We start from the raw sequence: 27,895 nt of genomic DNA, 5'->3' as shown, positions 1-27,895 counted from the left end.
TTCTTCACAAGCTAGTCTCTAACTTTATCTGTCTGCTGTTGGGTGCTGGACAGGTGGTTTACAGTGAGTCTACTGGAGCACGTCTGTAGAAAAGAGCTGCTGCTACATCTGAAAACGACGTTGATGAGAGCGCTGAGACTGAACCAAAACATTAAATGTGCCAAAAAAACAAAACAATGAGCTAACAGAGGCTAAAAAGCTGCAGAGTTGGTGATAATTTGTCTGTGTTCAGAACTACGAGACACTTTTCACATTACACAGAGTCATTTGATTCATTGTTAATATAGAAATATTGATTAGAGTAAGGCTGCTCTTAATGATTATTTTCATTATCATTTAATCCGTTGATTATTTTCTCGATTACTCAATTAGTTCTTTGGTCTTTAAAATCAGAAAATGGTGAAAAATGTCATGTCAGCACAAGATGCAACCTCAGATGTCTTGTTTTGACTCAACCAATAGTCCACAACCCAAAGATATTCAGTTTGTTGTCATAGAAACCAGAAAATATTCACATTTGAGAAGCTGGAATCAAAGAACTTTCGCATTTTTTCTTGACTGAAACAATGACTCCATTATCAAAATATTTGCAGATTAATTTTCTGTTGATTGACTATTAGAGCTCTAGATTAGAGCATCTTTCTCCAATGGGACATAAATGCAACATAAAGCAGGGGTGCAGTGCAGGATTTTCCTCAGGAACACTCTAAAGTCAGATCAAGAATGAACCGTGATGTCTGCGTTTGTTTTTCTTACCGTCGTATCCCTTCGGGGAGGTGTCTCGCCCGTGGTGGGACTTGGTTGTTGGGCCTCTCTTTCCGTAACCGCCATGCTGGCCATCGTAGCCGCTGTAGTCATAGCTGGTCTTGGAGTATTTCTCCAGCTCCTTGGCCAGGTTGGACCGCGGCGTGCTGGTGGGAACGTTGTTCTTGTAGCCACACTGAGGGATCTCCAGCTGCTTAACGAAACACATCGGCCTGAAAGGTAACCAGAGGCAAAAGAGACTGGGTTGGTGTATGGGGATTTCACTGTACCATTCAGCATCCCTGATTTAAGCAACAAAGGTTGATTAAAAAATATTTGAGATGTTTCCCACAGCCAAGGTGACATTGAACATGACAAGGTAAACACTGTGTTCATAGTGTATGCTGGAAATATGACTGCACCATTCGGCATCCAACATTGACTATCAGAGGGTTACCTGCGTGACAAAAAAACACTCTGGCTCAGAAGACAACCAGGTAGTGCAGGAGTGGAATGTCCGCATGCTGCTCATTTGACTGCATCATTTGGCATCCCTGCTTTATGTGATTATATGTAAAAGTAATCAAAACTGGGTTCCAAATCGTTGAAGTCAACCAACAAGAGCAGGGCTTCCGGGCAATTTGCCATCCCTTATTTATTTCACTGAACCAGTTAGCATTCGTACCTGAACTGAACATACCTGTGCTAGCTTTACGTGTGACTGAAATCTGTTCAGAATGCATTTTGGCTTCCCAGACAATCCAAAAAGAGAAGACACTGCACTGTTCGGCATCCTTGGCTTAAGAGACACAAAATGGGATCTATTCCCAAATCTTTCACCTTTTTGTGGAACATTCAAGGCCTGGCTGTTACTTTTACTGCACTGTTCAGAATTCCCAGTTTATTATCGTTCATATTAGGTTATCTGTGGCAGGAAGTGTGGGGATTCCACTGCACCATTTACCATCCCTGATTTAAGTTACATGGGTATATACAATCTACAGCTGTTTCCCAAACACAACACACAAATGCGATGAACAAGATGAGGCAGGTGCTGTGTTAAAAGTAATGCTTAAATTTCAATGCACCATTTAGCATCCCTCTTTTCATATACAACAATAAGATGTTAAGTTGTAAGATAGAAACATATTCAAAAAACATCAAAATCTGGTTCCAAATCTTAGGAGACAACAATAGTATATTGTGTTTTTATGCTAGTTATTTATTGGCATCCCTTGTTGAAGAAAGCTACAATTTCCACTACACCATCTGAGCATTCACAGTACGTCAAGACGTAAAGCACTATTTTGCATCCTTGATTTAAGAGACACACAAAAACAGAATCTAAAGACATTTCCCAAAGCATGTTTGTCTTATAGAACATTGTCCAAGGCTGGGCTGTTTGACTACTATTCAGGATCCCCAGTTCATGAAAGTTTGTGTCATGTGCACCATTCAGCATCCCAGATTTAAGTAACAACAATAAATATAATCTACAGCTGTTTCTCAAACCAATGATAGCAATGAATAAGACGAGGCACAGTTTTTATGATACATGCTTAGCACCATTCAGCATCCCTAATTAACATGTATCAATTAGCAGTTAAACTGCATGATATAACATATTCATTAAAGATAATTTTGTTAATTTCTGGGTTTCTTCTTATCATGGTAGAAAAGCTTGTGAGACATTTAGATCATTATGGAACAATAGAAGCCAAGAGAATAAAATCAGTCTTACTGTTAGTAACAACAACAACAATAAAATCAATAACAATGATCACATAGATAATCAGTGACGTATTGATCGACTGTGCAAATATATAAAATGAGAGGTCCAGGTTATTCTATCGTCGGTCTGACTGTGTGTAACCCTGCGGGGGCGTTACCTGAGTACACGATCTGACGTCTGATTGGTCTTACTGCCGCTGTCAGTCGTGTGGCTCTTCTCGTGGACCTTCGCCATCTTCTCTGCGGCAGCAATGGGACAGCCGGACAGACTGGGAGAGGGAGGAGGAGAGACAGCACACAGCCTGGTTACACACTGGACACACACACACACACACACACACACACACACACACACACAGTGACGCGCACACACACACACAGCATCTGGCCCTGAGTGAAGAGCGGATCAGCTGTCAGTCGCAGCAGTTCAGAATGAATTATGGATTTAAAGTGGCCTACTTTATGATGACTGCATGACTGGTTTACTAACTGATGGTTTGACTGGTTTACTGACTGACTTTTAAAGAAAGATGGTTTAATTGGTTTACTGGCAAACTGACTGGTTTACATGATGATGGTTTGACTGGTTTACTAGCTGACTGGCTTTTAAAGACAAATGGTTTAATTGGTTCACTGGTTAACTCGCAAGCTGAGGGTTTGACTGGCTTACTGAGTGATGGTTTGCCTGGTTTACTGGCTACCTAACTGGTTAAGAGACTGGACGTTTGACTGGTTTACTGACTGACTGGCTTTCAAAGACAGATGGTTTAACTGGTTCACTGGTTAACTCACAAGCTGAGGGTTTGACTGGTTTACTGAGTGATGGTTTGCCTGGTTTACTGACTACATAACTGGTTGAGTGACTAGATGTTTGACTGGTTTATTGAGTGACTGGGGGACCAACGGATCGACTTTTAAAGACTGGTGTAACTCATTTACTGGTTTATTTACAGACTGATGGTCTGATGGGTTTATTAGCTAACTAACTGGCTAAGAGACTGGGTTGTTAGTTGTTGAGTGTAAGACTGCTTTATAACTGACTAATTTACCAACTGACTGGTTTACTAGCTCTCTGACTAGCTGTATACTCACTGGTTTACCAACTGCTCAATAACAGACTTCTGAATGACTGCTTACTGTTTGGTTTGCAGGTTTCTAGAATAACTGGTTGCTAATTGATATATTGTCTTACTGACTGGTTTACAAACTGATCGATGTACAGACTGGGGGTTTGACTGGTGCACTAACAGAGGGTTTGAGTTGTTTACCACCTGATTGACTTTTAAAGACTGATGGTTTAACTGGTTTACTGGTTAAGTGATGGTTTGACTGGTTTGTTGACTAAATGGTCTGCTTGTTTGATTGAGTGAGTTGACTGACTGTTTTATAAATGGACATGTTTACTGACCTGCAAACTACTGACTGATTTACCTGTTCTCAGACTGGGTACTCACTGGTTCAGTGACCCTTTACCAGTTGCTCACTTACAGACCACTTATTAACTAATTACTGTTTGGTTTGCAGGTTTACTGACCGTACTGTTTGAAATACCATCTTACTAACATGTTAGGCACTGGTTTACTGGTTTACTGGTTAGAAGCTATGAGGGGAGTCCGACACCAACACTGTTTGTTTTCTTGAGTGATTTCGTGTTTGTACTCTCATGCCCCACAAACACCTCCATTTAACAAAAGTATTGCTTCACACAAACTCCCAAGGATGAGCACTAATAGACATTAACATCTAAATTTTTATTAAACTAATTTTATTGCTTTGTTCGGCTGTTACTTTCTGCTATTGCTTCCTCCGCTGCTCTTGTTCATAGAGGGGGATATTATGGTCGCTCCCCACTCACTGCTATGCTGAGTTTGGTGGGGAGAACAAGGATGCACAAGGTTTGAGCCTACAATATAAAATATATATAAAAGCTAAAAAAAAGTGGACAGAAAAAGGGAAAAAATGCCAGCTGCAGTGCATTTAGTCAGCATCTAAATTTCTAAGAAAAGTCAGTGTAGATGGGAAGGATGGTTATTTGCAAGTGTATGAGTTGTTGACATCTTGTTCCTGGTGTAAAGAGTAGTAATAGTGGGAGCAGTTTGTATTCAGAACTAAAACATCCTTCTTGTTCCTCTGTCTGTCACTCCGAGCAATTCCTCGTTACTTCATACATGCAGGAATGAAATATTGTTACCAACACACATGCAGTGCGCACACATTTAAAGGATGATAAGAGTGTCTAAAAAAATGTGTGACAGATCAGCACGGCGGCTGCTGCTGCTTCAGCTATGAAGGCGTTTCCATGGCGACTGCCAGACATGAAAGCTATGTGAGCTGGAAGCTAACAGTAGCTAAAGCTAGCTAGCTAGTGCTTTGTTTCCTCTCCCAACGGAGCTGTGCTACATAACACACCCTGCAGCCACGTCTGAGTGTGTGTATGTGTGTGTGCGTGTGTGTGTGTGCGTGTGCGTGCATGCGTGCTTCTCTGTCTGCCAGCGCACGTGTGCTGCTGTCTGTGAGCTAATTTGTAAGTGTCTGACTGTAAGTGTGTGTGCGCGTGTGTGTGTGGATGTGCGAATATGTGTTCCAGTAAAACTGTGCATACAACAGTGTGTATGTCTGGGATCTCAGGCTGTGTGAGAAAACGAGTGTGAATCCTAATCACTTTACATAATTCAAAAATATGCATGTTGGTGTGTGTGTGTGTGTGTGTGTGTGTGTGTGTGTGTGTATTTGTGATTCTCTTCTCTGTCTGTTAAACAGCTGAACTGCTGATGTGACGCAGACACATTTTCAGCTCAAACAAGCCAAAATTTTAATTTAAGCCCCTTTCCCCCCCACATGCATCTAAACCTGAAAATGTTCCAGCATTTTTGCACTATGATGGTAAAAAAAAATTGAAGTTTCTAAGAAAGAAAATGTGTCTGTTTTTCTCTAAAAATGTTGGTAAATCTTTGGGATGAAAACTGCAATACTGGTAAAAAAAAAAAAAAAAAACACCTAACAAACAAGGATTTCACATATGATTTATGTTTTTTTTGTAAAACAACAAATCACAATCCAGGGTGCAATTTTTGCCTCTGATTGCTACTTAGAAATCTCAACTTTCACCTGAACTATCCAAAGATTTGATGCATCAGCGCTGTGAAACTCGACTGAAGACAAATAAAAAGTATTTCTAAAGTTTCTGGTGAAATCTGGTGAAAAATATTAAATTGTTATTGAAAGATTTTGCCTAAAAACATTATTAACAGCTGAGACAGAAAAATTGTTCAAATGTCAGTTCAATGGTGAGTGTTTAGACCTGAAAAACCTGCATGAATAAGACTTGTCTTTAATGACTTGACTTGGATTTCTCCAAAAAGACTTAAAAACAGCTCTTTGATGTTTAATTGTTAATGGGAAGCGCAACATTTCTTTCTCCACAAATGCTCAGAAGTTCTGAGAGGGGGATGAGTCACGTCAAGTTATCCCACAAAGTAAACTTGAGTCAACTTTTTTTTTTAAATTTGTGTACATGATGTTCTGCCTCTGGAGATGTGGCTAAAAGCCAACATGGAAAACTAAAAACTGGGAAAGTGAAGCTTCACTTCATTAATCAGTTTGATCTCAAACTTCTTCCATAAACAACACACAGACGTACAGTATCTGTCCTGTAAATCAGCCACATTCACATGTCGGCGGTGTTATGCAGCTGTTAGCGGCCCGGCTCGAGGCCGCTCACTCACCTGCGATGAGAGTTCCTGTTGCTATTGACATGACCCCGTCCAGAACAGCCAGGAGTAGGGCACTTTAAAACATTTTCATACATGGCAAGGACTTTTGACAGACAGGAAAGGTGAGAAAGACAGCGAGGGTTAGGAGGAGACAGGAGTTACCGGGCGTTCAGCTACGACGGTTAGGCATGCACAGATTACAGCTGCACGACTGACACCACAACAAAAAAATTTCACAAAATGAGCACGAAGACAAAATATATTCAGCGCTATGAGAGGATTATGTATCAACAGCAGGAAGTAAACACCTGCAAACAATGTAATGAAAATTTGTTTTGTAAATTAGCAACATTTTCACTTTAAGGCACCTTGCAGGTTTTTGGTTTAAGATAATGAAAGAAAACATCAAAGTTTTTGTCAAAAGTTGCAGGTAATTTGTCGAAGTTGGAAGTAAATGTCTTTCCTCGATCACCACGCACCTCGACGTTCAATCACAACTGCTTTCTGTTTCTACGGCGTCTGCTCCGTGTAATCCCTTCCTGCTGGGGAATCTACAATTCTTATTTGCATTTTGATCACTGTGCTCATTTCATGAAATTTCATGAGATGAAGATGTACCGGAAGCTAAAGTTTGTCATGCGATGTTAAAAATCTACTGATGACTCTGCAGATGGAAAAGGAACAACGTGTGGGAAGATAAACATACGGTGGATTATGATTTTGCATCAGAATGACTAAATATTGTGTTAGAGCTAAGCTTATGTATACCAAATATCTGTTTATAGGTTATATTAATTTACAGTGTAATATTAATGTATTTACAAGTTGAAAAAGCTTTTACATGCACGTCTGTATACACATGAAATTCCTTTATACTGTCTGCATGTATATTTTTATTTTTCATATTTTCCTGGTATTGCAGACTGCATAATATTGCATATTTTAGTGCATATGTTTTCATGTCACATGCACTCTGCAACGTCATAATGCATAATTTTGTCAAAATGTTTTTCATCAGTGCATTCTGTTCCAACTGCAATAAAAAAAAACCCTGGAATAATTAGGACTGGATGTGTTTTGTAAAATTGTGAAACTTCATTTAAACTTTTGGAAAACATTATCTTTATTACCATAAACTCAATTATAGTTTATCATTTTTTTTACACTTGAAAATAGAAGAGTCTCTTGAAATTAATTGGACAAAACTGAGTCTTGGCTAAAATGCAGCAATTCTGCAGAGCGGTCACCGTGAGCCTGAAGAATACATAACTTATTATTTTTCTTTTATATTTTCAGTTATACACCATATATTGACACTATTACTATTTGCAGTATTTTTTAATTTGTATTCAAATCTGTTCTACTTTATATTCTTACAATTTGTATGTACAAAGCCCAGATTGCCCCACCAAGGTGAATTCACTTTATCTAATTTGAAATCACATAATACCTGTGAGTTTAGTGTACGTGATTAAAGCAGCATGTTCGGAGGTGTTCTCATGCAGGTTGTTTCGTGAGTTTTCACAGCCAGCGGGTGAATTAAACTGATTCTTCATGCTGTTCACGTAACATCAGCAACACAGACACTAAAACCAGACATCAGGCAAGCGTGATGAGGAGAAAGAAAATAAAGAAAAGGAGGACACAAAAACTAAAGCAAATAAAAAAAAAACCCACCAAACCTCTCTGGTGCCACAGTAAACATAACTTTTAACAGCTTCCATAGAATAAACTCTTAGCAGAAACAACAAACTATTCACTTCAACACTTCTGTACTTTCAGTAGATAAAAAGTTCAAGATTATGTCTCATAACAAGTTATTTTGTACTAGAAAGAAGTGAAACTAGTTAAAAATCTGGTTTCAAAGTTCAGCAATCAGTGCTTGTCTTGAACTTTGCTCCTCCGATGGCTCAAAAAAAAGACGTCACAACTACCAATCGTCTGTTCTTCTAATTGTAATTTACAACACTGCAAATGAATTTATAATTGAGCAGTCAGGCTTCAGCTCCACCTGTTCTAACCAAGTCAAACCCACTATGTCTATAAAACACTTCCAACACACCAAAAACACAAATGTAGAGTCATGCAGGACAGATGCATGATGGTGGACAGCTAACATGCCCAACACTGTCCAACTTTCACTGCCACACAATCCATCCAACAAGTCATTTGAAGTCAGTATTAATTCATTCATTCATTCATTTTCTGAAATCAGGTGACATTATCACGACCTGACCAGTAAATAAACAAATTACAGTAAGAATTTATGGTCATGAAGTGAGTGATAATAACTTGTAGACAAATTTTAATTTCTTTCTTCTTTTTTTTTTTTTTACAGAGAAATAAAAGATTAATTAATTATGTCTTTGGAGCTACAAAGATTACACAGAGGCAGAAATAATTTTATTGCCATAATGGGAAGAATAGAGAAACCTCCCGTTATTTCGTCTTGGGGGTGTTCACACCCTTAAATTGCAAACAAACAGTTTTCAGCTCCTTTTAATTAGCTGAATTTACTGCCTTGGAGCTATTATTTGATTTTATTTCTCCAGCTGCGGTGGTTTCATAGACATTGTTCGACACTTCTGTGCTTGTTTTTGCCAAATGGGAGATATCATAGCTAAAAATATTCCAATATATCTCCAACTCAGAACTACATCTAGGAAACTGATGTGAAAGGTGCAAAATTCTCATCATTATGAGACACAATGAGCTTCATTTAGCCCAAAAATAACAAATGAAAGAAGGGAAACAATTTATGGCCACCACTACCGTAAGAAAAATAATGCAAACTAGCCATCCTACGTTAGCCTTGCTAGCCTAGTTAACCCTGAAAGTTCAAACTAGTCTTACAAGCCGTATGTTATCAGTATAAACTTTAGCTACACTGCTGAATTATTTATTATTTATGTTATTTATACATTGTTTATTGTAAATCTTACGCCAGAGTTCCCTCTTTGCTATTTATGCTATTTAGCTAACATTGCTAGTTAGCTTAGCTCTGAGGTTGAACTCAAACAATTAGATTATTTCTGCCTCCAAAGCAGCTCCACTTCTAAGAAATGCTCATATAATTAAACTACAATCTACAACATCAAACTGCCAAAATGACTTGTCAGACTGTTATTTATTTTTTTGAGTTTTTTCAAAGCTAGGTGTGTTTTTTTTTTTAAGTGCAGCATAACATCCAGGCAGAGAGACCTACTCTCAGGCGGGACTCGGTCTTTGTGAGGACACCCGGACAGGCTGCGGTGGTGCGGGTACAGACCCGTCACGTGACCTGTCCCGTCGCAGCCTGGCGTCGGACACTTGCTCTCCTTCTTCTCGCCCCTGGAGGAATCTGGAAAGGACGGAGGAGATGAGAGGGAGGTGATGATGATGAAACAACAGGTCAACAGCAGCTGAGTGTCGACACAATCAGATGTTTTCTGGCACCAGGGGACCAGATGTGGGCCAGATCTGACTATGTGTGTCTGCCAGATTCAGCTTGATTTTCGGGGTTCAGACTTGGGTCAATTTGGGCTGAGAATCAGCACCAATTAGCAGCACGCTGTCAGCTGGCTACTGTTGCTATGCCTCTCAGCTTTCCATTCTTATAATGGCAGCAGATTTACCACTTTAAATCTGCTTTAATTTTTCAAACAATGGGTCTTTGACTTCGCACTTAAGTGAGCAAAAGCAGCTTCTCATTTCTAGCCGGCGACAGTAAATCTTGTCATCTGAAATGACCAGGAGATTAGTGGCTTGCTAATTAACACTAAAACGATCTGATTTGTGAAAAAATCTGTCTCCAGCTTGTTTTTTCTTATTGTTTTAAAATGAGAAACCTGTACAAGGATAATCATTTTAGTCACTTTTTAGGCAAATAGGCCAGAAAAAATGTTGTTTTTAGATTCTCAAATGTGATGATTTTATGGTTTTCTTTGTCACACATGACAGTTAACTTAGTAACTTTTTTTTTTTGGTTTGTTTTGGACTGTTGAAGACAAAATAAAAGACAAAGTAAGACATTTAAAAATGTAACTTTGTACTCTGCAAAATCATAACAGGCATTTTCACTATTTTCAGACATTTTATACACAAAATTAATCATTAGTCAGCCCTACGCTACAGCTGCATATCTTAGAGAGAAAGGTCAGTATCCTCACCAGTTAATGATTCTTTTGTCCCGACCAACAGTCCACAACCCAAAGATATTCAGTTTATTATCAAAGAAGACTGAAGAAACCAGAAAATAAAGAAAATTATCTTAAAAAATGACTCAAAACGATTAATTGCCTTGCCTTATACCACCCTCCAAACTCTAAATACTGCAGTAAACATCACTCTTACTACAGCCACATCCAGACCACTTCAACATGTTGAGCAATCCAAAGACTGACAGCCGTGGCTAGTTACGGTTGCTATGCTATGATTGGACAATCCCAGTTTTGCGGGAAGGGTTTGGCGAACAGTCAACTGACACCTGGAATTGGCCCAAGTATACTGTCCTTGGTCAGATTCAGATGCATCATAATGAAAACTTTCCCGTGGACTAATAAAAAACTTCCTGTGGGCTATCAAAGGCATCCTCTGTGCTAATGAAGCAGTCTGAGGCCCATCTGAGTGTGTTGTGAGGCTGATAACTGCATAGAGCCGGCTCCCTCCCAGCGGTGGTGGGGTTGTATTTGACTGGATTTAGAGAAATAGGCCGCAGATAGCGTCCCACAGATGAGATTTGCTCTCCTAACGGGCCGTGCAGATTGCCATTACTCATGCCTGACAAGCGAGCCGTCTGATGTTCCCACACCGGCCTATTTTAACAACATAAGCTGCTGTCAGTAGAAAACCATGCATCTGCAAAAAAAAAAAAAAAAACTGTGTTGGTCCTGAATGCAGAAAATGAGTGGCCATTATCTCATTGGCGGCCATGTACAGCATTTCTACAGTAACACAATGGGGTTTTAACAGGTTTTAAGAGCCCAGGGGTCAGAAAACTCATTCAACCCAGCAATGTGCACTGAAATGTTCAAATAAGGAAGTACAAAGATGGATATTTAGGTTACAGTTATGTGTTTTTTTTCCCTGCTACAGTACCGATAGCCTCCGGCTGCTGCAGTATTGAGGGTTATAATAAGTCAAGCAGAAAAGATAAACTTCCTCCCTGCTGACCAGGTGTCAAATTATTGAAGCAAGAGCTGATTCAGGTCAAATATGATGCAAAGGGGGTGATGTGAATTTGACAGAATTTGTAGAGGAAACATAATCAGATGATGACTTTGTGAATACAGTTCAGTCTTCAGGTTGTTTTGTTGTAGAGAATAAACATGTTTTTATCGTCTACCGTGTGAACTATTCTGTGAAGATACAGTTTTATAGCTAATTTATTACCAAGATGTGTAAGTTTTGCTGCTAATCTTACAAGAAAATGATTTTGTTCAGGTGCTGTGAACACTTATTGATGTGTAGAGCTACAGAGGACTGACTGACTGAAGTAAATTTGCCTCTGGAAGACCAGCCGACGTGGTAAAAATAGTCCTGGCATGAAAAAAAAAAACCTCCCAGACTCCCAGTTTTTCTTTTGTAGATGTGAAACATCTGAGCGTAGGACCACGTGGATGAAGAAACAGATTACAGATAAGATTAAATGTATTTCATAACATCACACATGTGCCGCTCAAAACGGCAGCGAGAGGCGACTGAAAAATGTAAACTTCCATCAGAGACGACGCAGGAAAGACTTTAAGTTGATGTTAGAGAGGATTTTCCAGAGTTTTAATTTGAATAAACGTACAGTATAAGTGTAAAACTTCAACCTGCTGCTGAACACAGACCGATAAAGACACAGTGAGGGTCAGTATGTGGGGTTTTTTGCTGCCTACCTTTAGGGTAGTACGCCCTCTTCAACCCGTCGTGATGCATTCTGGACTTGCGCTCTTCGGCGGTGGTGCTCAGCCTCGGGTTATGTTCGCCGTGGCCGCGATGATGATGGTGATCCCGCCGGGGCATCGTATGCTCCGAGGCCATCCGGTCCCTCATGACCTTAGCCCTCTCTGATTCCAGGGCGATGGCCTTCTCAAGCAGCGACAGGTTTCCCTTGGCCATGTCGAAGGTCTCGTCCGAGCGGTCGGAGGCCACCGATGTCGTGTCTTCGTCGCCTTCTTGGCTGCAGCTGGTCGGATAACCTCTGGACGCCGGACTCAGCTGCTCCTCTAGTTTCATCAAGTTCGCCATGTCGGAGTAGCTGCGCTCCAGGCACCTGGGCTCATCTGGCATACCCTGCAGGCAGCTGTCATACCTGGGAGGTAAGTACGATAAGAAATGACCACCAATAGCTGGCAAAAATAACTGGAAAACTGTGGCTGCTGAGTCGAGGTTGTCCGGCAATTTGCAAATGTTCAAATCAGTTCTTGGCGCCTGGAGAAATAACAGTTTGGAGGATCTACTCAATCACTAACAGAGTGAAGTTTGGTGCAGTTCTGCAGGTTGTAAAAGCAGCAGTTCCGCCATTTAGTGTGCTGTCTGCAAACGCTGTCAATGACACTTTGCGCTACACTGAAGCTGATAATCTATAAGGGGCCATCAGACATGCTTGTCAGATGGTCCAAACCCCCTCCTCCTCCCCCCCCCCTCCCCCCCTCCCCACACACACACACACCTTCCCGACAGCTAATTAGGGAGGACTGCGCAGGGCTGTTCATGTAACTTTCCAACACTGACAAGCTGACATTCACACTCACCTCACGTTGTGTTTGGTCAGCTGTGCAGAGGTGAGAAATAAGCCAGCATTTGAACTTCTCACACTAGCTGTCCTTTTTCATTCATTATTTCTGTCACTTTTAGTGTGAACGACCGAGTGCAACACTGTACAGGAGAGACTGTCTGAAAATATGCACCGTTATCCCTGTATTTAAACAATAATATATCTCACCATCCCCCCATCCCTTCTCTATGACAGTCAGCTCCTCACTCTCTGGAAGAATTATAAACACATTTGATCTCCGACCAGTTCTGATCGACCATAAATCAATCATAAAGTTACTTGAACCTTTAATATGACACCAATGTGGATAGAAAATATGATGTCAGGACTGAGGACGGAGCTCTCGTACCTGTTCAGGTGATGCACCATCTGCGGGTCCATTGGGTTTTGTTGTTGGTGATGGAGGGCGTGCAGGGCGGGGCGATCGGACGGCTGCGTCTCGCTCAGTTTCCGAGCCAGATCAAAGCACTGATTCCTCAGACACTCCAGACTGCTGAGACACACCTCCTCCTCGCTTTCGTCTCCCTGAACTCTGACCCCAACGCCGGGCCGCCCGTTGGCGTGGCAGCCGTCTTCCACCATGGCGCCTTCCGGGTAACCGTCCTCAGGTAGCATGGCGCCGTGGCCCTGCGCCAGAAGCTTCAGGGAGTCCACCGTCTCCCTGACCACGTCGCTGTCCAGGTCCACGCTCAGTTCGCCTTTTCTGTCGCCTTGCTCGCTGCCGTCGTCCTCCTCGTCGTCTTCGTCCTCCCCGGCGCTGTTGGAAGAGTTGCTGTTCATCTCGGACTCGGTCATGGCCTGGTAGGCGGCGTCTTCTGCGATCTTGCCCAGGTTGAGAAGCGACTTGGCGACCAACTCGTCGTAGTTCTCGTAATCCTCTCCGGTGCCGTTGCCGGCGCTGATGGTGCAGCTGTTGTTGTTGTCGTCCTTTTGAATTGGAATGAGCTTTGATTGTCCACTGGGTTTGTAGTGGTTCTCTGCTGGCAGGAAAGAAAGAAACAACAACTCTCAGGCTTTGCAGCGTTTGGGCATCAAAACACAAAACCCATTTCACATCACAGACAATCATTTTACCAGTCTGGAGAGTTTCAGTATTTTGCACTATAAACAACATAAACAGTAGGTAATTGGTCAAAAATGAAAGAGGAAAGGGATTCATTTTGTAGATAATATAACTATCTGTTGTTTTATAGCATCAAAATCCAGAAGATGAAAAGGAAATGAAGCCTCTAATAAACTCAGCAATACTGATGAACCCAGTTTCTTCTCATATATTCCTGAATACATTAGCTGCATCCCGCCCAATTATGATCTACTGTTTACTCACAAAAAACATACAACCCAGAGCTGTGCAGAGCAGCGCCGCTCTCCCTGCTAAGCCTTCGCTGTTGATTTTGGGGACAGAGACGGCGAATGAGAGCAGAGAAATTGAAAAGGGAGGCGTGTGAGGTGCTCCGATTCGGGAGCCATAAATATCCTCAGGAGGAGAAGCCGAGGCAGAGCGCATGTGACACGTCCGCCGAGACGAGGAGGCGAAACGGGGAGGGGAGGGGAGGGTGGTAGTTAATAACTCAGCAGAGCTCCTCTCCCGATTATTCGTGAAGCGCTGTCAGAAGCGATTGAGGACACGAGGGGTGTGAGGAGGAGGAAGGGGGGAGGGGGGGGGGGGGGGGGGGGGGGTGTTGAGGGAAATGTGGCAGGAGGGAGAGCGCAGAGCGTCTGGTCTACCAGAGATTCGCCTCAGCAGCTCTCATCACTTCCTCCTCTCCCACTGCAGACCTGGAACAGCATGCAAACCAAGACCAGACACCAGTTTGACCCAGAACAGGGCCTGAATATGAGACCCTTTCAGAAATGCAATCTGTAGCATTGCTGGGTTCACCTGCCTGTTTAAGTCATTATCTTTTGGCTTTCGTACAAAGGTTTCTTTTATGGAAATGTTCCATGTTGACTCTGTTCAAACATGACTGGACTTACAGAATCAATCCTATAACAAAAGATATTTGGTGTCAAATTATCGTCCTCATTAAAAAAACATTGTCAGGAGTTTGCTAAAACAATTAAAATTACCTATGTTTACATTTAAAGGGGACATATTGTAGAAAGGGAGATTTCCATTTATTTTTTGATTATAAAGCTCGTCTAGGTGCTAAATTAATTCTGTGAAAGTATCGAAATGCTCAGTCCACAGAGAAATGCACAAAGCCCGTATTCAGAAACTATCCAGAAACTGCGTCTTTAAACGAGTCGTTTGGACTTCCTTAAAGTTGTGATGTCACAACTGTACACTCAGTGTTTCCCCCGCCCCTCCTGACAGAAACAAAATATGTTTATTTATGTTATTTACCTCATTTATGTGAGTGTGTGAGTCTCTACTGTGCTTTGCTGCCATTTATAGTCGTACTAGTTTCTCTCCTCTGCTCTCTGTGCGCTACGATCCGTTACCTGTGATTGGTCTGGACGTGCGTCACTCAGTAAAACAGCCAATCAGAAGAGAGCCCGTTTCAGGCTGATGAGTGAGACAGATGGGTTTGCATCCACGGGCTTGTTTTGTAAATAAACCACGAAAATTAAACTATTAAACTGGGGGAAAGGGGCTTAATTTGACCTCTTTAGAGAGTGACCTCTTGTGGCTGCTGTGTGAATTGGCTGCAACGGATCATCAATTAATCAATTAGTCCTTTGAAAGAAAAATAATTGGCATTTATTTTGATAATCAGCCAGTTTTTCAAGCATGAATCTCAAACATTTTCCTTGTTTTAACACTGCAGTAAAGTGTTGTCTGACCGAAATTAGACTGTTGATGTTTTCTGACGTTTTCAATTGATCAATTGATTCATCGATTAATCAAGAAAATGATGCCGTAATTACAATATAAGTGACTGAATCACTGGAGTAACATTTTAATATCTGCTAAATAAAACGATGGAATGATGGAAAACACTGAGAAAATGCAGAAACAGCGAACTCACCCTGCTGACGATTCGGCTCCTCCTCTTCCTCTTCATCCTCCTCTTGCTCGTCTTCCTCTACCTCGTCCTCCTGCTCCTCCTCGTCATCACCATCCCCGTCTTCCACTTCCTCCTCCTCCTCGTCCATCCCGGCTTCCATCTGGGCCCGCTCTCCTCCCATCGTCGCGTCGGCCCTCTCCACCTCTACCTCCTCCTCCTCTTCTTCCTCTTCCTCCTCCTCCTCCTCCTCTTCCCCTTGCTCCTCGTTGTCTTCCGAGAACTCGTCCTCGACGTCTCCGTCTTCTTCCTCATCTCCTCTCTCCCCTTCCTCTTCTTCTTCCTCCTCTTCTTCTATTACTTCCCCCTGCTCCTTCCCCTCCTCCCCTACCTCCATGGCTTCGTTATCATAGTTGGTGTAAGAGCCAACGCCCTCCTCCTCCTCCTCCTCCTCCTCCTCCTCACCCGGGCAGGAGGTGAGGAAGGGCCTCCTCTTGGCAGCCGGCTCCAGCGGCTGTTTTTCCAGAGCCTTCCTCTTCTTGGCCAGCGGGCAGCCGTAGACACTGAGGAGAGACATAAGAGATATATAAAGATCAGCGGCCATCTTCCTCGTTTGATCATTCATGCAATTTCATCTTAAACTTTATAAATATTTTCCAAAACACTAAAAATTGCTTTGACGTGCTTGTGTCACGATTCATGTGCAGACGCTGGCCTTAACTTCTGGCCCTTTCCGCCCCTAACTGGAGCTGACTCTCATCCCAAATCCAGTTCACACCCTGAAAACCGAGCCAAATTGCTCACATTTGATCCTACCGAGCCAGAACACGTCTGAGCGTGCCAACGCTCAGCCGTAATCAGCTGAACTTGGCTGGCCTTCCCCAACTAGCAAGTAGTTGATATTGACAAAAGATCACAGCGTATATGGATGAACATTGAGTTCAACCTCTGCTCGGTGTGGAAGCCCAGTTTTATGTTTCATTTTTCTCATGATCACGACGTAATAATTTCAGGAACACGTCAAGCAAACTGCTCTGTACGATCGTTAGACTCTGATGTTGTAATTATCGATCTGTTCTTCTCTTTATATACATTATGCACTGAGCTAATGTTGCTAATGTTGCACTATTTTGGCAGGTTGTATACAAGGGATTAATGTATATTACTGTTTTTACTGTTGTCAGCAGGTACTTCTAGTTCAGTTGTAGCATCAAGAGGCTTTTTAATGTTAGTCGTTTGATGTTAAATATTAGCTAGAGAGAATACCCTGAGCGTTACCATGACGATAATGTCAAAACGGTTGCATTAGAGGTCAAAACTAAAGCAACACTTGTAGTGTATAGAACAACTTTATTGTTTCAGCTTGTTGTTGTTTTATATTCTACAAATGTTGCTGCAGTTTTGACCTTTTTAGACTTTCTTCTCTTCTCTGTGCATCTTGGAGGTAAAGTTGTGCCAGAAAACTCTGCTTCTACAAAATGCATTAAAGATATTTACGCCATGTGTGATGTCACTTGTTTTGTGTTGTCTTATTGCAAGTGAAAGCAGACCAGTGAGCAAATGACATAAATGCTGCATTCATTCATTAAAAAAACAACAGCGTTATGTATAAAAAGGCCAAAAAGTACCATTATATAATGTAAACAACAGTTTTCACAGTTATTTTGTGAATTATTTGTGATTGGTAATTGTTTTGTGTTCACAATTAAGAAGTTAGAAAAAAAGCAGATTACTGTGAAGATTGAAATAATGATTCAAAATAAGATATATGACGAAATATGAGCTTATGAGCTTTATAACAGCAAAAAAAACAACATGGAGGTCTTGTGTTTCATGTTGAGTTGTCACAAAAACAAGTGAATGTAACGTCTGCAGTGTTGAGAGATGTTTTCTAGCTCACAGCAAAATCTCTCTCTGCACAGAAACGTTATTAAAAAACACAATCTCTTAGCACCATGAGCATCATGAGAAGAAATGGCTCTGTGTGTAAAAGGTTAAAGGTCAAAGTGCTGTGACTACCACCGCTGTTCAGACACTGCAGTGGATTTCCACTCGCTCTCGTCGAGGAGGAGAATCCGCCTCTAAAAAAAAAAAAAAAAAAAAAACAGCGCTTATTCAACCAGGGCCTCAATTACGCAAATCCCATAATAGTCATTAACTGTTGGGAAAATTCTGCTTTAATTGCTCCAAAACAGCAAGCACAATTATTCACGGCTTTAATGTGGATTTTAGGAAATCAATTAGTCCATTTCCATATGAAAGAGTGTATTTCGTGTTTGCAGGGCAAACTAGGGGAGGTGACGTTGCTTTTTTTTCTGATTGAAAACTACTGTGTGTTTGTCTGAACCTGCGAGAAAAAAAAAACAAACCTTTTAATCAAATAGTCAAACACACAATACAGGAAAAACCCAAATCAGATAACAGAAACAATTTACACCTTCCTTCCGGGGGGGAAGAATCTCCTCGCAAAGCAGGATTATATAACACCCGACGTCGAAAACATTGTTAGAATCCAGTTTAGAAAAACAAAGGATGATTTACACCTTTTGGTTCTTACAACTGGTACCCTAAAACCATGACCAGATGGAAGATGGCGAGCCAGAACAGCCTTCCTAAGCTTATTATAGACGTCAGAGAGCTGAACCTGGAATATTCCAGTAATTTTATTGGACACTTTGACGAGACTGTTTACTCTATTTTTGATGGACAGGCTGAACTGAACCACAATGCAAAAAAGATAAAACATATTCAGCGAATCTGCAATTAAATGGAGTCGTCATGGATCCACCAACGCTAAAACCATACACACGTTAAAAACACCCAGTACATAATGTTCCTATGCATTTGTGTTGTTATTATATTATATTATATATAAAAAAATGTATATGAGAACACAAATGGATTATTTTTATTCTTATTCACTCATTGTACTCATATGTATAAACACTGATCTTTCTGTTTCTCGGTAAAAAAAAATTCCCCTATAATCTAATTAAAATATAATTACATGAATATGTTCACGGTTTGGCAACACTTGTAGGAAACGCCAGTGAAGCTATTTTTAAATTCAAATTTGAACGGAGACGGAGAGAGAAAAGAAACTGCGAGTAAGTCCTTTTCATTCAGCATATAACACTGCAGTGTGTATTCCTCCCAGATAACACACACACACACACACTTCCCCTTAAATGATCCCTCTATGTTTTACCTTATTGGCTGTCAGGCTGCCAGCTTGCCTGTATATATATATATATATATGTGTGTGTGTGTGCGTGCGCGTGTGACCTCAGACACCTTGCTGTCTCCCGTCAATTAAAATTCCGGTGGTAATTAAAACATATCAGAAACGAGGGAATGCTGCAGACAAGGGCGAGAGACTATGCATGGTAATTATGTTGAGGAAGAGAGAGAGAGAGGGAGAGAGGAGGGGTTTGAATGACTGGTCTCTCATCATATTTCCTCCTCTCACTGAGCTGATCTGCTGCAGTCTGATGTGATGCACTGTGATTGATTACTGGTTGAAATTATGATTGATCATCATTTATTGGTTGTCTTTGTGTAAGACCTTGACCTGAAATGACTCTAATGAGGATCAGATGAAACGCAAGTATTCATTATGTGAGCAATAATACACTCACTAGGTGTGCTGATATACAAGATCCACTTCACATTGTAGCTTTTCCTCCTCTGAGTCCATTAATGTCTTATTGCACACAAAACAAACATATTTTTTGTTGCAGTACCACGGTTGGCCACTGGGGACAAATTAGCAGCAAGGCTATGTAGCGGCACTATATCCACCTATCTTAATTTGGACACCTGGGGCCAGAAAACTCATGATTTTAAAACAAGTCTATCGATTTAGCATTTCATTCCTATAAAATTGTCAATTTTTTTTTTAAAAAAAGCATCAAAATCAGTGCAGCAGAACCAGAGGTATCATCTGTTTTTTATTCTTTCTTCCTTGCAAAAACCTGGCGCCTACGTTACCCATGGTGCAACTCAACAACGTGATTCACTCAACTGTACAGATTTGGATGTGTTATGCTAGTTGCGGCTAATGTAGCGTGGAGCTGCTAGCCTCCAGCAGAGATGAGGAGCAGCTACAGAGTCTTCAGCCCGAACCGACGCTGACTCAAGTGACATCACTTGAGTCAATTTAACAGATTTTCACATTTAACTTGTTTCATAATACATAAACACCTGAAAATACACTTTGATGTGTAAAATCAGTGGCGTTCTTCTTTAAATATGTGTCGGCACAAAGACAGAAATATGCATTATTTTCATCAGATTTATAAAGTTGTGCAAACTCATCGTCCTGTTTCATAAATGTTGTGGATATTGTGGAACTGAGCACATGTGCAGAAGCCTCATATTCGCCACATGTAACCATGTAAACCATCATCTGTGGTGATAAATCAATCTTCACTGTCATTAAACATCTGAAACATGATCAGCTTATAGTTCTCATATTGACAGACCTTAAAAAGTGCATCAAAATTATGGATAAGATGAAAAAAAATGTGTTTTTAAATGCATCAGATTTCAAAATCCAAATACAAATTAGTGTCTTTTTTGCGTAGGAGTCCATTATTGTCTCTTATACCATGTTCATACACCAAACGAACAAAGAGAGACGGTGTTTAAATCATCTTTTGTGTTTCAAAGTGTGTCTGTTGTTAGTTTAACCAATGATTAGGTCAGTTTCACCAGTCACTTAACAGCTGTCAGAGCCAGAAGCATCAGTACTGTTGCTACGGTTACCTGCAGTTTAATATACCTTGAGTATTAATTTAGACCAGAACTTTGTTTGACGCCTGTTTAACACCTGTCAGCTGCTGTCAGAAACAGGTTTGTTCTGCAGCTGTGGTGCAAAGTCGACCACTAAAGCGAGACATCAATCTGAAGTTTTGTTTTCCTATCTCTATTAAAGTATCCATTTTTTATTAATGAATATTAGCTTAATTACTGCTGGATTTAATTTGCCAAAAAATGATTTAGATTAAAAAGTTACTTTAATATTATCGCATTAAAAAGAAACTGTGAATACTGTGTGTCAAAGAAGAGAGTGATACAGGCGACAGGAATATCAGCTGCAGTGTGATAATTACATCTAGGTATGTGTGGTTAGGTGGGATCATTGCCCCCGGCAACGCCACACAACGACATCACCGTGGCAACGCTTTAGCGCCAACAGTGGCAGGATGGGTGGGGGGGGGTTGGGGGGAGTTTAGACGGGGAATGTATAAGAGACTGGGTGGTGGCAGTGAGGCAAGGGTGAGGAGGGGGGGGGGAGGGGGTAATGTGGGCGACACAATGTTCACATCCTATACTAGCGGTTGCCATGGGAGACAGGCTGCATCCCTCCTGGTCTTCATACTGCAGCATCCGCACGGTGCTGTCGCCATGGTGACATCCTCCAGAGAGAGAGAGAGAGAGAGAGAGAGAGGTAAAGTGAAAGAGAGAGAGACAAAGAAAGGTGGGGGAGGAAGAACGAAACGGGGGGGGGGGGGGGGGGGGGGGGGGGGGGGGGGGGGGGGGGGGGTGAGAGACTTTGAACCTTACTGCCCCCCCCCCAACCCCCAACTCATTCAGTACCACAGACACTACTAACTGTGTCACTGCCTCAAGAAGTTATGAATCCCATCACGGGGATGTACAGAAATGTTGTGATTGGCCCCTGAAACCTCAAAGCAGAAGGTCGGGTTTAACCAATAAGATTACAAATCGTCATGTTTAGGTTAAAGGAGAAGGCTGCTTTAAAGGACCTGTTCACAATTTTTCTGTCTCAAAACAATACGTTTTTTCTTGCCATAATCATTCCTCCTGTTCTTATCGGCCATTAGAAGATCCCTTCATAAATCCTCCTTCTGTGCAAAAATGTATTAAAAGTTTATCCGAAGCTAATATGAAGCTTCAGCGTCCAAATGAGTCAAATCAAGTAGATATCTTTCAACGTTTCAGTCTTTTTAGTGCCAAAGTTCCTCTTTTTGTTACTATACTTCCACCTGCAGCTCAACAGGGAAACACTGTCCGAGGAAACACAAAGAGGGAATCTGATGCTAAAAAGACTGTAAATGTGTCAGATATCCACTTGATATGACTAACTCAGACTGCTGAAGCCTCATATAAGCTTCACATCAACTTTTAAATGACTGTGTGGACACACTGTGGATTTTGGCCTCCATCACTTCCACTGAAAGCACATTTGAAGGATCTTTTAATAGCCAGTATGAACAGGAGGAATGACTACAGCGAGGAAAACCTCTTTCACTGTTCATATGGACACCTGACACACTTGAAAAATTGTGAACCCATCCTTTAAATGTCAATGAATCCCATGAAAAGACCTGGCGGAGTCCCTCTTTTCCTCATATAATTCAAATTGTGCAATTCACGAGATTGTCCTCCTAAGAAAAATGACACAATAGGTCATAAATGCCAGTAGCACAAAACAACCTATATTTAAGTTTAAGTGACAGATGCCATCATTGTGACAAATCCTGCATACGGAGGAGGTCGGGATGGATGGGTGGTTCAACAAACCCGCTTTCCAACCACAAGTCATGACAGTTTTTTAAAAACAATGATATGATACATGATCTACAATCGTCCTCTAACCTTATCCCCGTGGTTATTATTGTAGCCATGACGATAAAGGTCGCCCAATCTTAAGGAAGTATGAACTTTAAACCACACCACATGTTTCTTTAACCTTATCAAAGGGATCATTTTAACCCAAACCATGATCTTTCCTTAAAACTAACCAGACCTCAACCACAGCGCTGTCAAATCATAAAACATCATTATTTGTTAACAGTGTGCAGGATAGGTCCCCTTTAAAATGTCAAATAACACCTAAAATTCAAACATCTGTATCAATTTAGGTACATGTAATACATCAGATCATTATGTTGTGTATATCTTCATCACTGAATTTTAAACATTGTTGCATTTAAAAATAAAATTATTAAATACAATAATTTTTTCCTCTAGATTATACAAAGAGTAATGAGAAAAAAATCTATGATTCATGCAGAGGTCAGAAGTTTAAATTATTAAATAAATTTTGAAATTTAATTTCAGATGGACTTGAAGGATTATGGGCCCTATTTTAATAGCTGAAGTGCAACAACAAGCAGCAGCGTAATGTGCCAAAGGGCAGAGTGAAAATGAATGTAGATCAGCTGGTGTGGTGATTATTAAATACTCTCTCAGCCAATCACATCACTGCTCTCATAGCTCTGAGACAGCTGAGCCAATCACAGTTAAACGTGATAACGAAAGCTTTTCTTCAGGAAATAACTGGATGGTTCAGAGCGTCACGACATGAACACACGTCACCAAAAAATCTGCAGCCAAAGACAAGCGGAGTAGTTGTTTTTATCAGTTAGTTACTATAACAACAATAGAAACAAAGAATGAAGAAATTGATTCAGTGAAGCCGTTTATATGATTATATCAGACCGATGCTATTTCAGCAATAATTATAATGTATCTGACCTTGTACATGGTCACATTTAGTAATTAATGTTACACAACAGCGTTTACACTGCAATGTGTTTTAAGGATAAAACATGAGACACTGCTTTTGCTAAAAAGAAAGTAGGAAAAGAGGCTGATGAGCGACGTCTCCTTCATAAAAAAGCAGAATATGAAGTTATAACCGACCGGTCTGATGTGTGTAGAGGTGTGTGTGGTTATACTGTATCAGCCTGATGTCATCAGACGATTTAATGAAGGTAAACACAGTGAACGGTCGTGTGTAGAAGCTGAAGAAGAAGCTTTTCATACAGTATAAAGCAGATGTGGACGACAGATACTGTAAGAATCACATTCATTTATAGATCAAGATCAAGACTTTCCTGCTTTAATCACATTTAATGTTATTTTCTGTGCAGATTTTGGTTGGAGAATGTTCAATTGAAATAAATTATTTTAAGCATTAATATGTTGCAGCAAATCTGCAGCATGTATTTAGTTTGATGCTGTTGCTAAAATCACCAGATCATCACGGATTGACATTGCTGCACAAATAGATGCAACATCTGGGACCAAATTTCAAATAAAATACAACACCTGTCTTCATTTGAATGAGTCTCCCACCTGTCTGCGCCTCTCCTCCCACCTGTGCACCGTGTGCCGGTCACCGAAATACCACAGAGACGCACAAAGCGAGTTTCAAGGTCATGAAAATACCAAACAGTCGGAGAGCTGCTTGCATTGCTCGTTGCACTTCCATGAAAATACATCCCTTTGTGTTAAGCTACATGTACTGCACAACACAAGAGACGAAACTGATCTTCTTATCTGACTCTGTGAAAGATGCAAAAAAAAAAAAAGTCAAGCAAAGTTCTCACTAAAGCTGTTCACACATGGTTGATGAATGTTTTGTAGAATCTGAGTAATTTTTCCCAACTTCTAAAGTGTTATTAGCATCTGGTGGTACGAACAAGCAAGAAAACAAGGAGCTGAATGATTTCGCAGATGCTGTGTTCTCTCTCTCTCTCTCTCTCTCTCTCTCTCTCTCTCTCTCTCTCTGCTCTCTGTCTTTTTAAAAAATCAGACGTTTGTGTACTGTACACTCCTGTGATCAGCTGATGATTAAATGATTCAGCCGCCGGTTCCCCAGAGAGGAACCATCAGACAGCCAGCTCTCTCTCTCTCTCTCTCTCTCTCTCTCTCTCTCAGTCTGGCTCTCTCTGTGTCTCTCTACCTCTGTCTTAACTGTCTCCGTCACATTTCTCACCTCACTAATTTGTCAGCGTGACTATTTATCAGAGATGATGAAAAAAAAAAAATGAAAAAAAAAAAAAAAAACGAAGTCCTGTGGTGAGATTGTTTTCTCAACTGCTGTTTCCAAAGGTTCAAAGGCAGGTGAGAAGTCTTCAAAGTGCTCAGACAAAAAGAAACCTACAGTTTCATGATAATTGGGTGGCTGATGAAGATCATGTGAAAGCTCAAGAGAAGCTACTAAATGTGTCTTGTGGTGTTTTTCTCAAAAAGAAAACTCAAGTTACATCTTTGGTAACCAACTGTGCATTTAAAGCATAATGACATTAACAATGTCTTGTGAAAAACTAGATTATAGGAAGTTAAATAATCATTATTATTTTTTAAAAATTTTATAATGAGACATAATTATCAATAAGAAGCCATAAAACCTGCAAGGCGGACAGTAACTCTCTTATATCCTTGTTGGCTAGTTTCAACCCAGTCTCATAGAGCAGCCTGATCGCCAGAATAAAACGTTTGCATTGTACGTTTCTGCAAGTGAATATTGACGTTTCAACAAGTGAAATACGTATCATCTCAACATTTCTACTAAACGTATCATCTCAACATTTCCAAAGTGACGTAGTTCACATGTGATCTATATGAGTTGATCTTTGTTGTACAGGAGGAGGAGGGGCAGGCAGATCGTTAGTAAGTTTCTTGGCAGCAAGTTGGAAATAAGCAGAGAACACGGTTCTAGACCACCTCGAAACCGAAGCCAATGTCCACTTCCTGTTTCAACCGACAAAAGCGGCTGTTTTTAGCGAGACGTCAGGACATTTGCAGCCGTTCTTCTGGGTTAGGTTTAGGGTGAGACATCGGCCGTTTTTATTTTATTTTTTATTTTTATTTGAACCCAAACCATGATTTTTCCCCTAACCCTAACCAAGTGGTCTTTGTGCCTAAACCTAACCAGACCTTAACCACAGCGTTGTCACACCATAAAACATCATTATTCAATGGGTAGAAATGTTGATATGATACGTATTTCACGTGTTGAAACATATATATTCAACGTTTCTGTGGTTTGCAGAAACGTTCAACTGGCGACTGGGTTGCATAGAAATGTATATACGACTAAAGTGCAACAGAAGACACAGTTTTGCAGGCGATGTAATTTTGGCTAAATTGTTTTTTTTCTGACAATATATCAAAAAATGTTGTCAATTAACATACAAGCACTGAAGTAAAGGTTGAGGAAAGGGTGTGGCCTTCGTTTAATACAGAAAAAAGTCTGCAGTGATTTGAATTATGAAGCATATAAACGTGATTTCTAGGAGACGAGGTTTCTAGGTTTTAGGTTTCAGCGGTATTTGGATTTTTCAAGATGGGGTTTTGTTGTTTAGGTTTTAGATTTTTGCTTTGGTTTATGTGTTTGGTGCGAGTGAATTTTAGTTTTCGGATTTTGGGATCTCAAGTGTTTTTTCTGTTTGGTTTTGGGATTTTTTTTTTTTTTTTTTTTTGGTTTTGCATTTGGAGATCGGAGATTTTGAAGGTCTGTTTTCGTGTTGGCTTTGGGGATTTGAAGCTTTTCAGATCTTTCTTTTTTTTGGGTTTGAGTTGATGTGAAACGGTTCACTGACAGACTGCAGACTCTTCCAAAACAATCTCAAACACATTCACAAGTAAAATAAAAATCTTCAGTAACAGGAACCAACACTGGGGGGTCAAAGGTCACTACAACAAGATAATATATAATAAAAAAAATATGCCTGAACTACTGGAATAATCATGATAATAGAGAAATGAAGTGAAAGATTCCTCGTCTTCCCATAAACATTATGTGTTAAATTACCGTTAGAGTATTTCTATGATGGTGTGACTTATTTATTATTCATATTTTTATGGTGAATATTTGAGTTTGACTCTCTGTATGTTCCTCCAGAGCGTTTCTGTGCCCTTCGCAGCACCATCGGTCTGCTCTGCCAGCGATTTGCCATCCTGCCCTTCTCATTATCTCTCTGTTACCTCGGGCGTCAAACCACCGCTGTCCTGAGCTGTGCAACCTCTACAGTACATGCCAGCCTCCCACACACACACACACACACACACACACACACACACACACACACCAGCCTCTACACTGAGAAGAATACCATAGAGACACTCCAAAATAACCTCGAAACTTCTCAACCAGTGCTTTGATTTCATAATGGGTGTCTAAATCAGATTTTTTTTCTTTTCTGTTTTACCTAAATAATGAAAAACGCTTTGATTTCCTCCTCCACGGCCTCATATTCAGGCTTCAAATGATATTTTCTCTGAGTGAAAACCTCGGTGGTCCACTTCTACCTCCGTGTAGCACTTGCTTTGATACATAGTTCAACTGTTTTGTAAAATTTAGAGTTTTAGAGAGAGAGTTCTTGATTTGTGTTGAATGTTTTTTTGTAGCTCTACATCAGTGTACTCGGGTAAAAAAAAAAAAAAAAAGATTCAGAAGCAGATGAAACCATCAGATCTTATTGGTGGGTAAGAAAAATAAAATAAATTCAGCTGAAATACATTAATGACACTCTTCCTGCAGTCCAGAAAGATTTTAACACTGGACACAAGCTGAAATGACCTGTGGAGCGGCGGCGGCGGCGGCGGCGGCCCCCACTGCGTTTGTTGGTAATTCACCGTTTCGGAAAGCGACCAAGATCTGAGGCAGAAACCATCAGTCCTTCAAGCCCGGGGGGGGGTTTGGACTGCGGCGTGCTGCTGTGGCAGCAGGAAGGACGGACAGACAGACAGCCGTCGGTCGGTGTCAACTCGGGGACTTCACAGCTCCACGCTCGGCCTGATTGGTTTTCTATCCGTGGCCCTGTGACAGAGCGGTGGATTTACCGAGCTGGAGGCTGCGACCTGCTGATGGAGGAGGTCTGAAACCGTAACGTGGACTTATTTATTGGTGGTACAATTCGGTTTCTGAGCTGCTGGAGTGAGATGTTTGAAGCCTTCAGGCATTTGTTCATCTAAATGTTTAGTTATATTTCCTATTTGCTGCTTCAGTAAAAGAAATAATAAATCCCCTGCATTGTAAATCATATATTTATCATCTTTGTGTCTAAAAAGATTCAATTTATCGTGTGAAAAAATATCAGAATAAGTCCGCGTGTCATTGTAGTATCTAAACTCTTTGGCGAGTTGTTAAAACTTCCAAAATCACAGAAAAGATACGACAGAAAACAAGAAGTGACCTGATACATAGATACAACCCGTCAGCTGCCCCTGTCAACATCAGACTCCCCCATAAGAAA

At 40.8% G+C, this 27,895-nt stretch overlaps 1 protein-coding gene across 5 annotated transcripts in view; it reads right to left on the bottom strand.

The window, feature by feature from the left end:
• myt1la (myelin transcription factor 1-like, a) overlaps positions 1-27,895 on the bottom strand; it is a 73,671-nt gene that overhangs the window by 22,482 nt on the left and 23,294 nt on the right. For 3 of the 5 annotated variants that reach the window (XM_044377311.1, XM_044377314.1, XM_044377313.1), the window contains exons 6-12: positions 15,903-16,441; positions 13,280-13,910; positions 12,050-12,465; positions 9,394-9,528; positions 6,201-6,291; positions 2,634-2,744; positions 757-977 (exon numbers count right to left, since the gene is read on the bottom strand). In XM_044377311.1, the coding sequence (XP_044233246.1) occupies positions 757-977; positions 2,634-2,744; positions 6,201-6,291; positions 9,394-9,528; positions 12,050-12,465; positions 13,280-13,910; positions 15,903-16,441 (2,144 nt within the window). The remainder of the gene's footprint in view (positions 1-756; positions 978-2,633; positions 2,745-6,200; positions 6,292-9,393; positions 9,529-12,049; positions 12,466-13,279; positions 13,911-15,902; positions 16,442-27,895) is intronic. The other 2 variants (XM_044377312.1, XM_044377315.1) reach the window with 1 other exon arrangement.

Source organism: Thunnus albacares, chromosome 16 (genome assembly GCF_914725855.1).
Source record: "Thunnus albacares chromosome 16, fThuAlb1.1, whole genome shotgun sequence".
Taxonomy (NCBI): domain Eukaryota; kingdom Metazoa; phylum Chordata; class Actinopteri; order Scombriformes; family Scombridae; genus Thunnus; species Thunnus albacares.
This window is presented reverse-complemented; position numbering and strand designations above follow the sequence as displayed.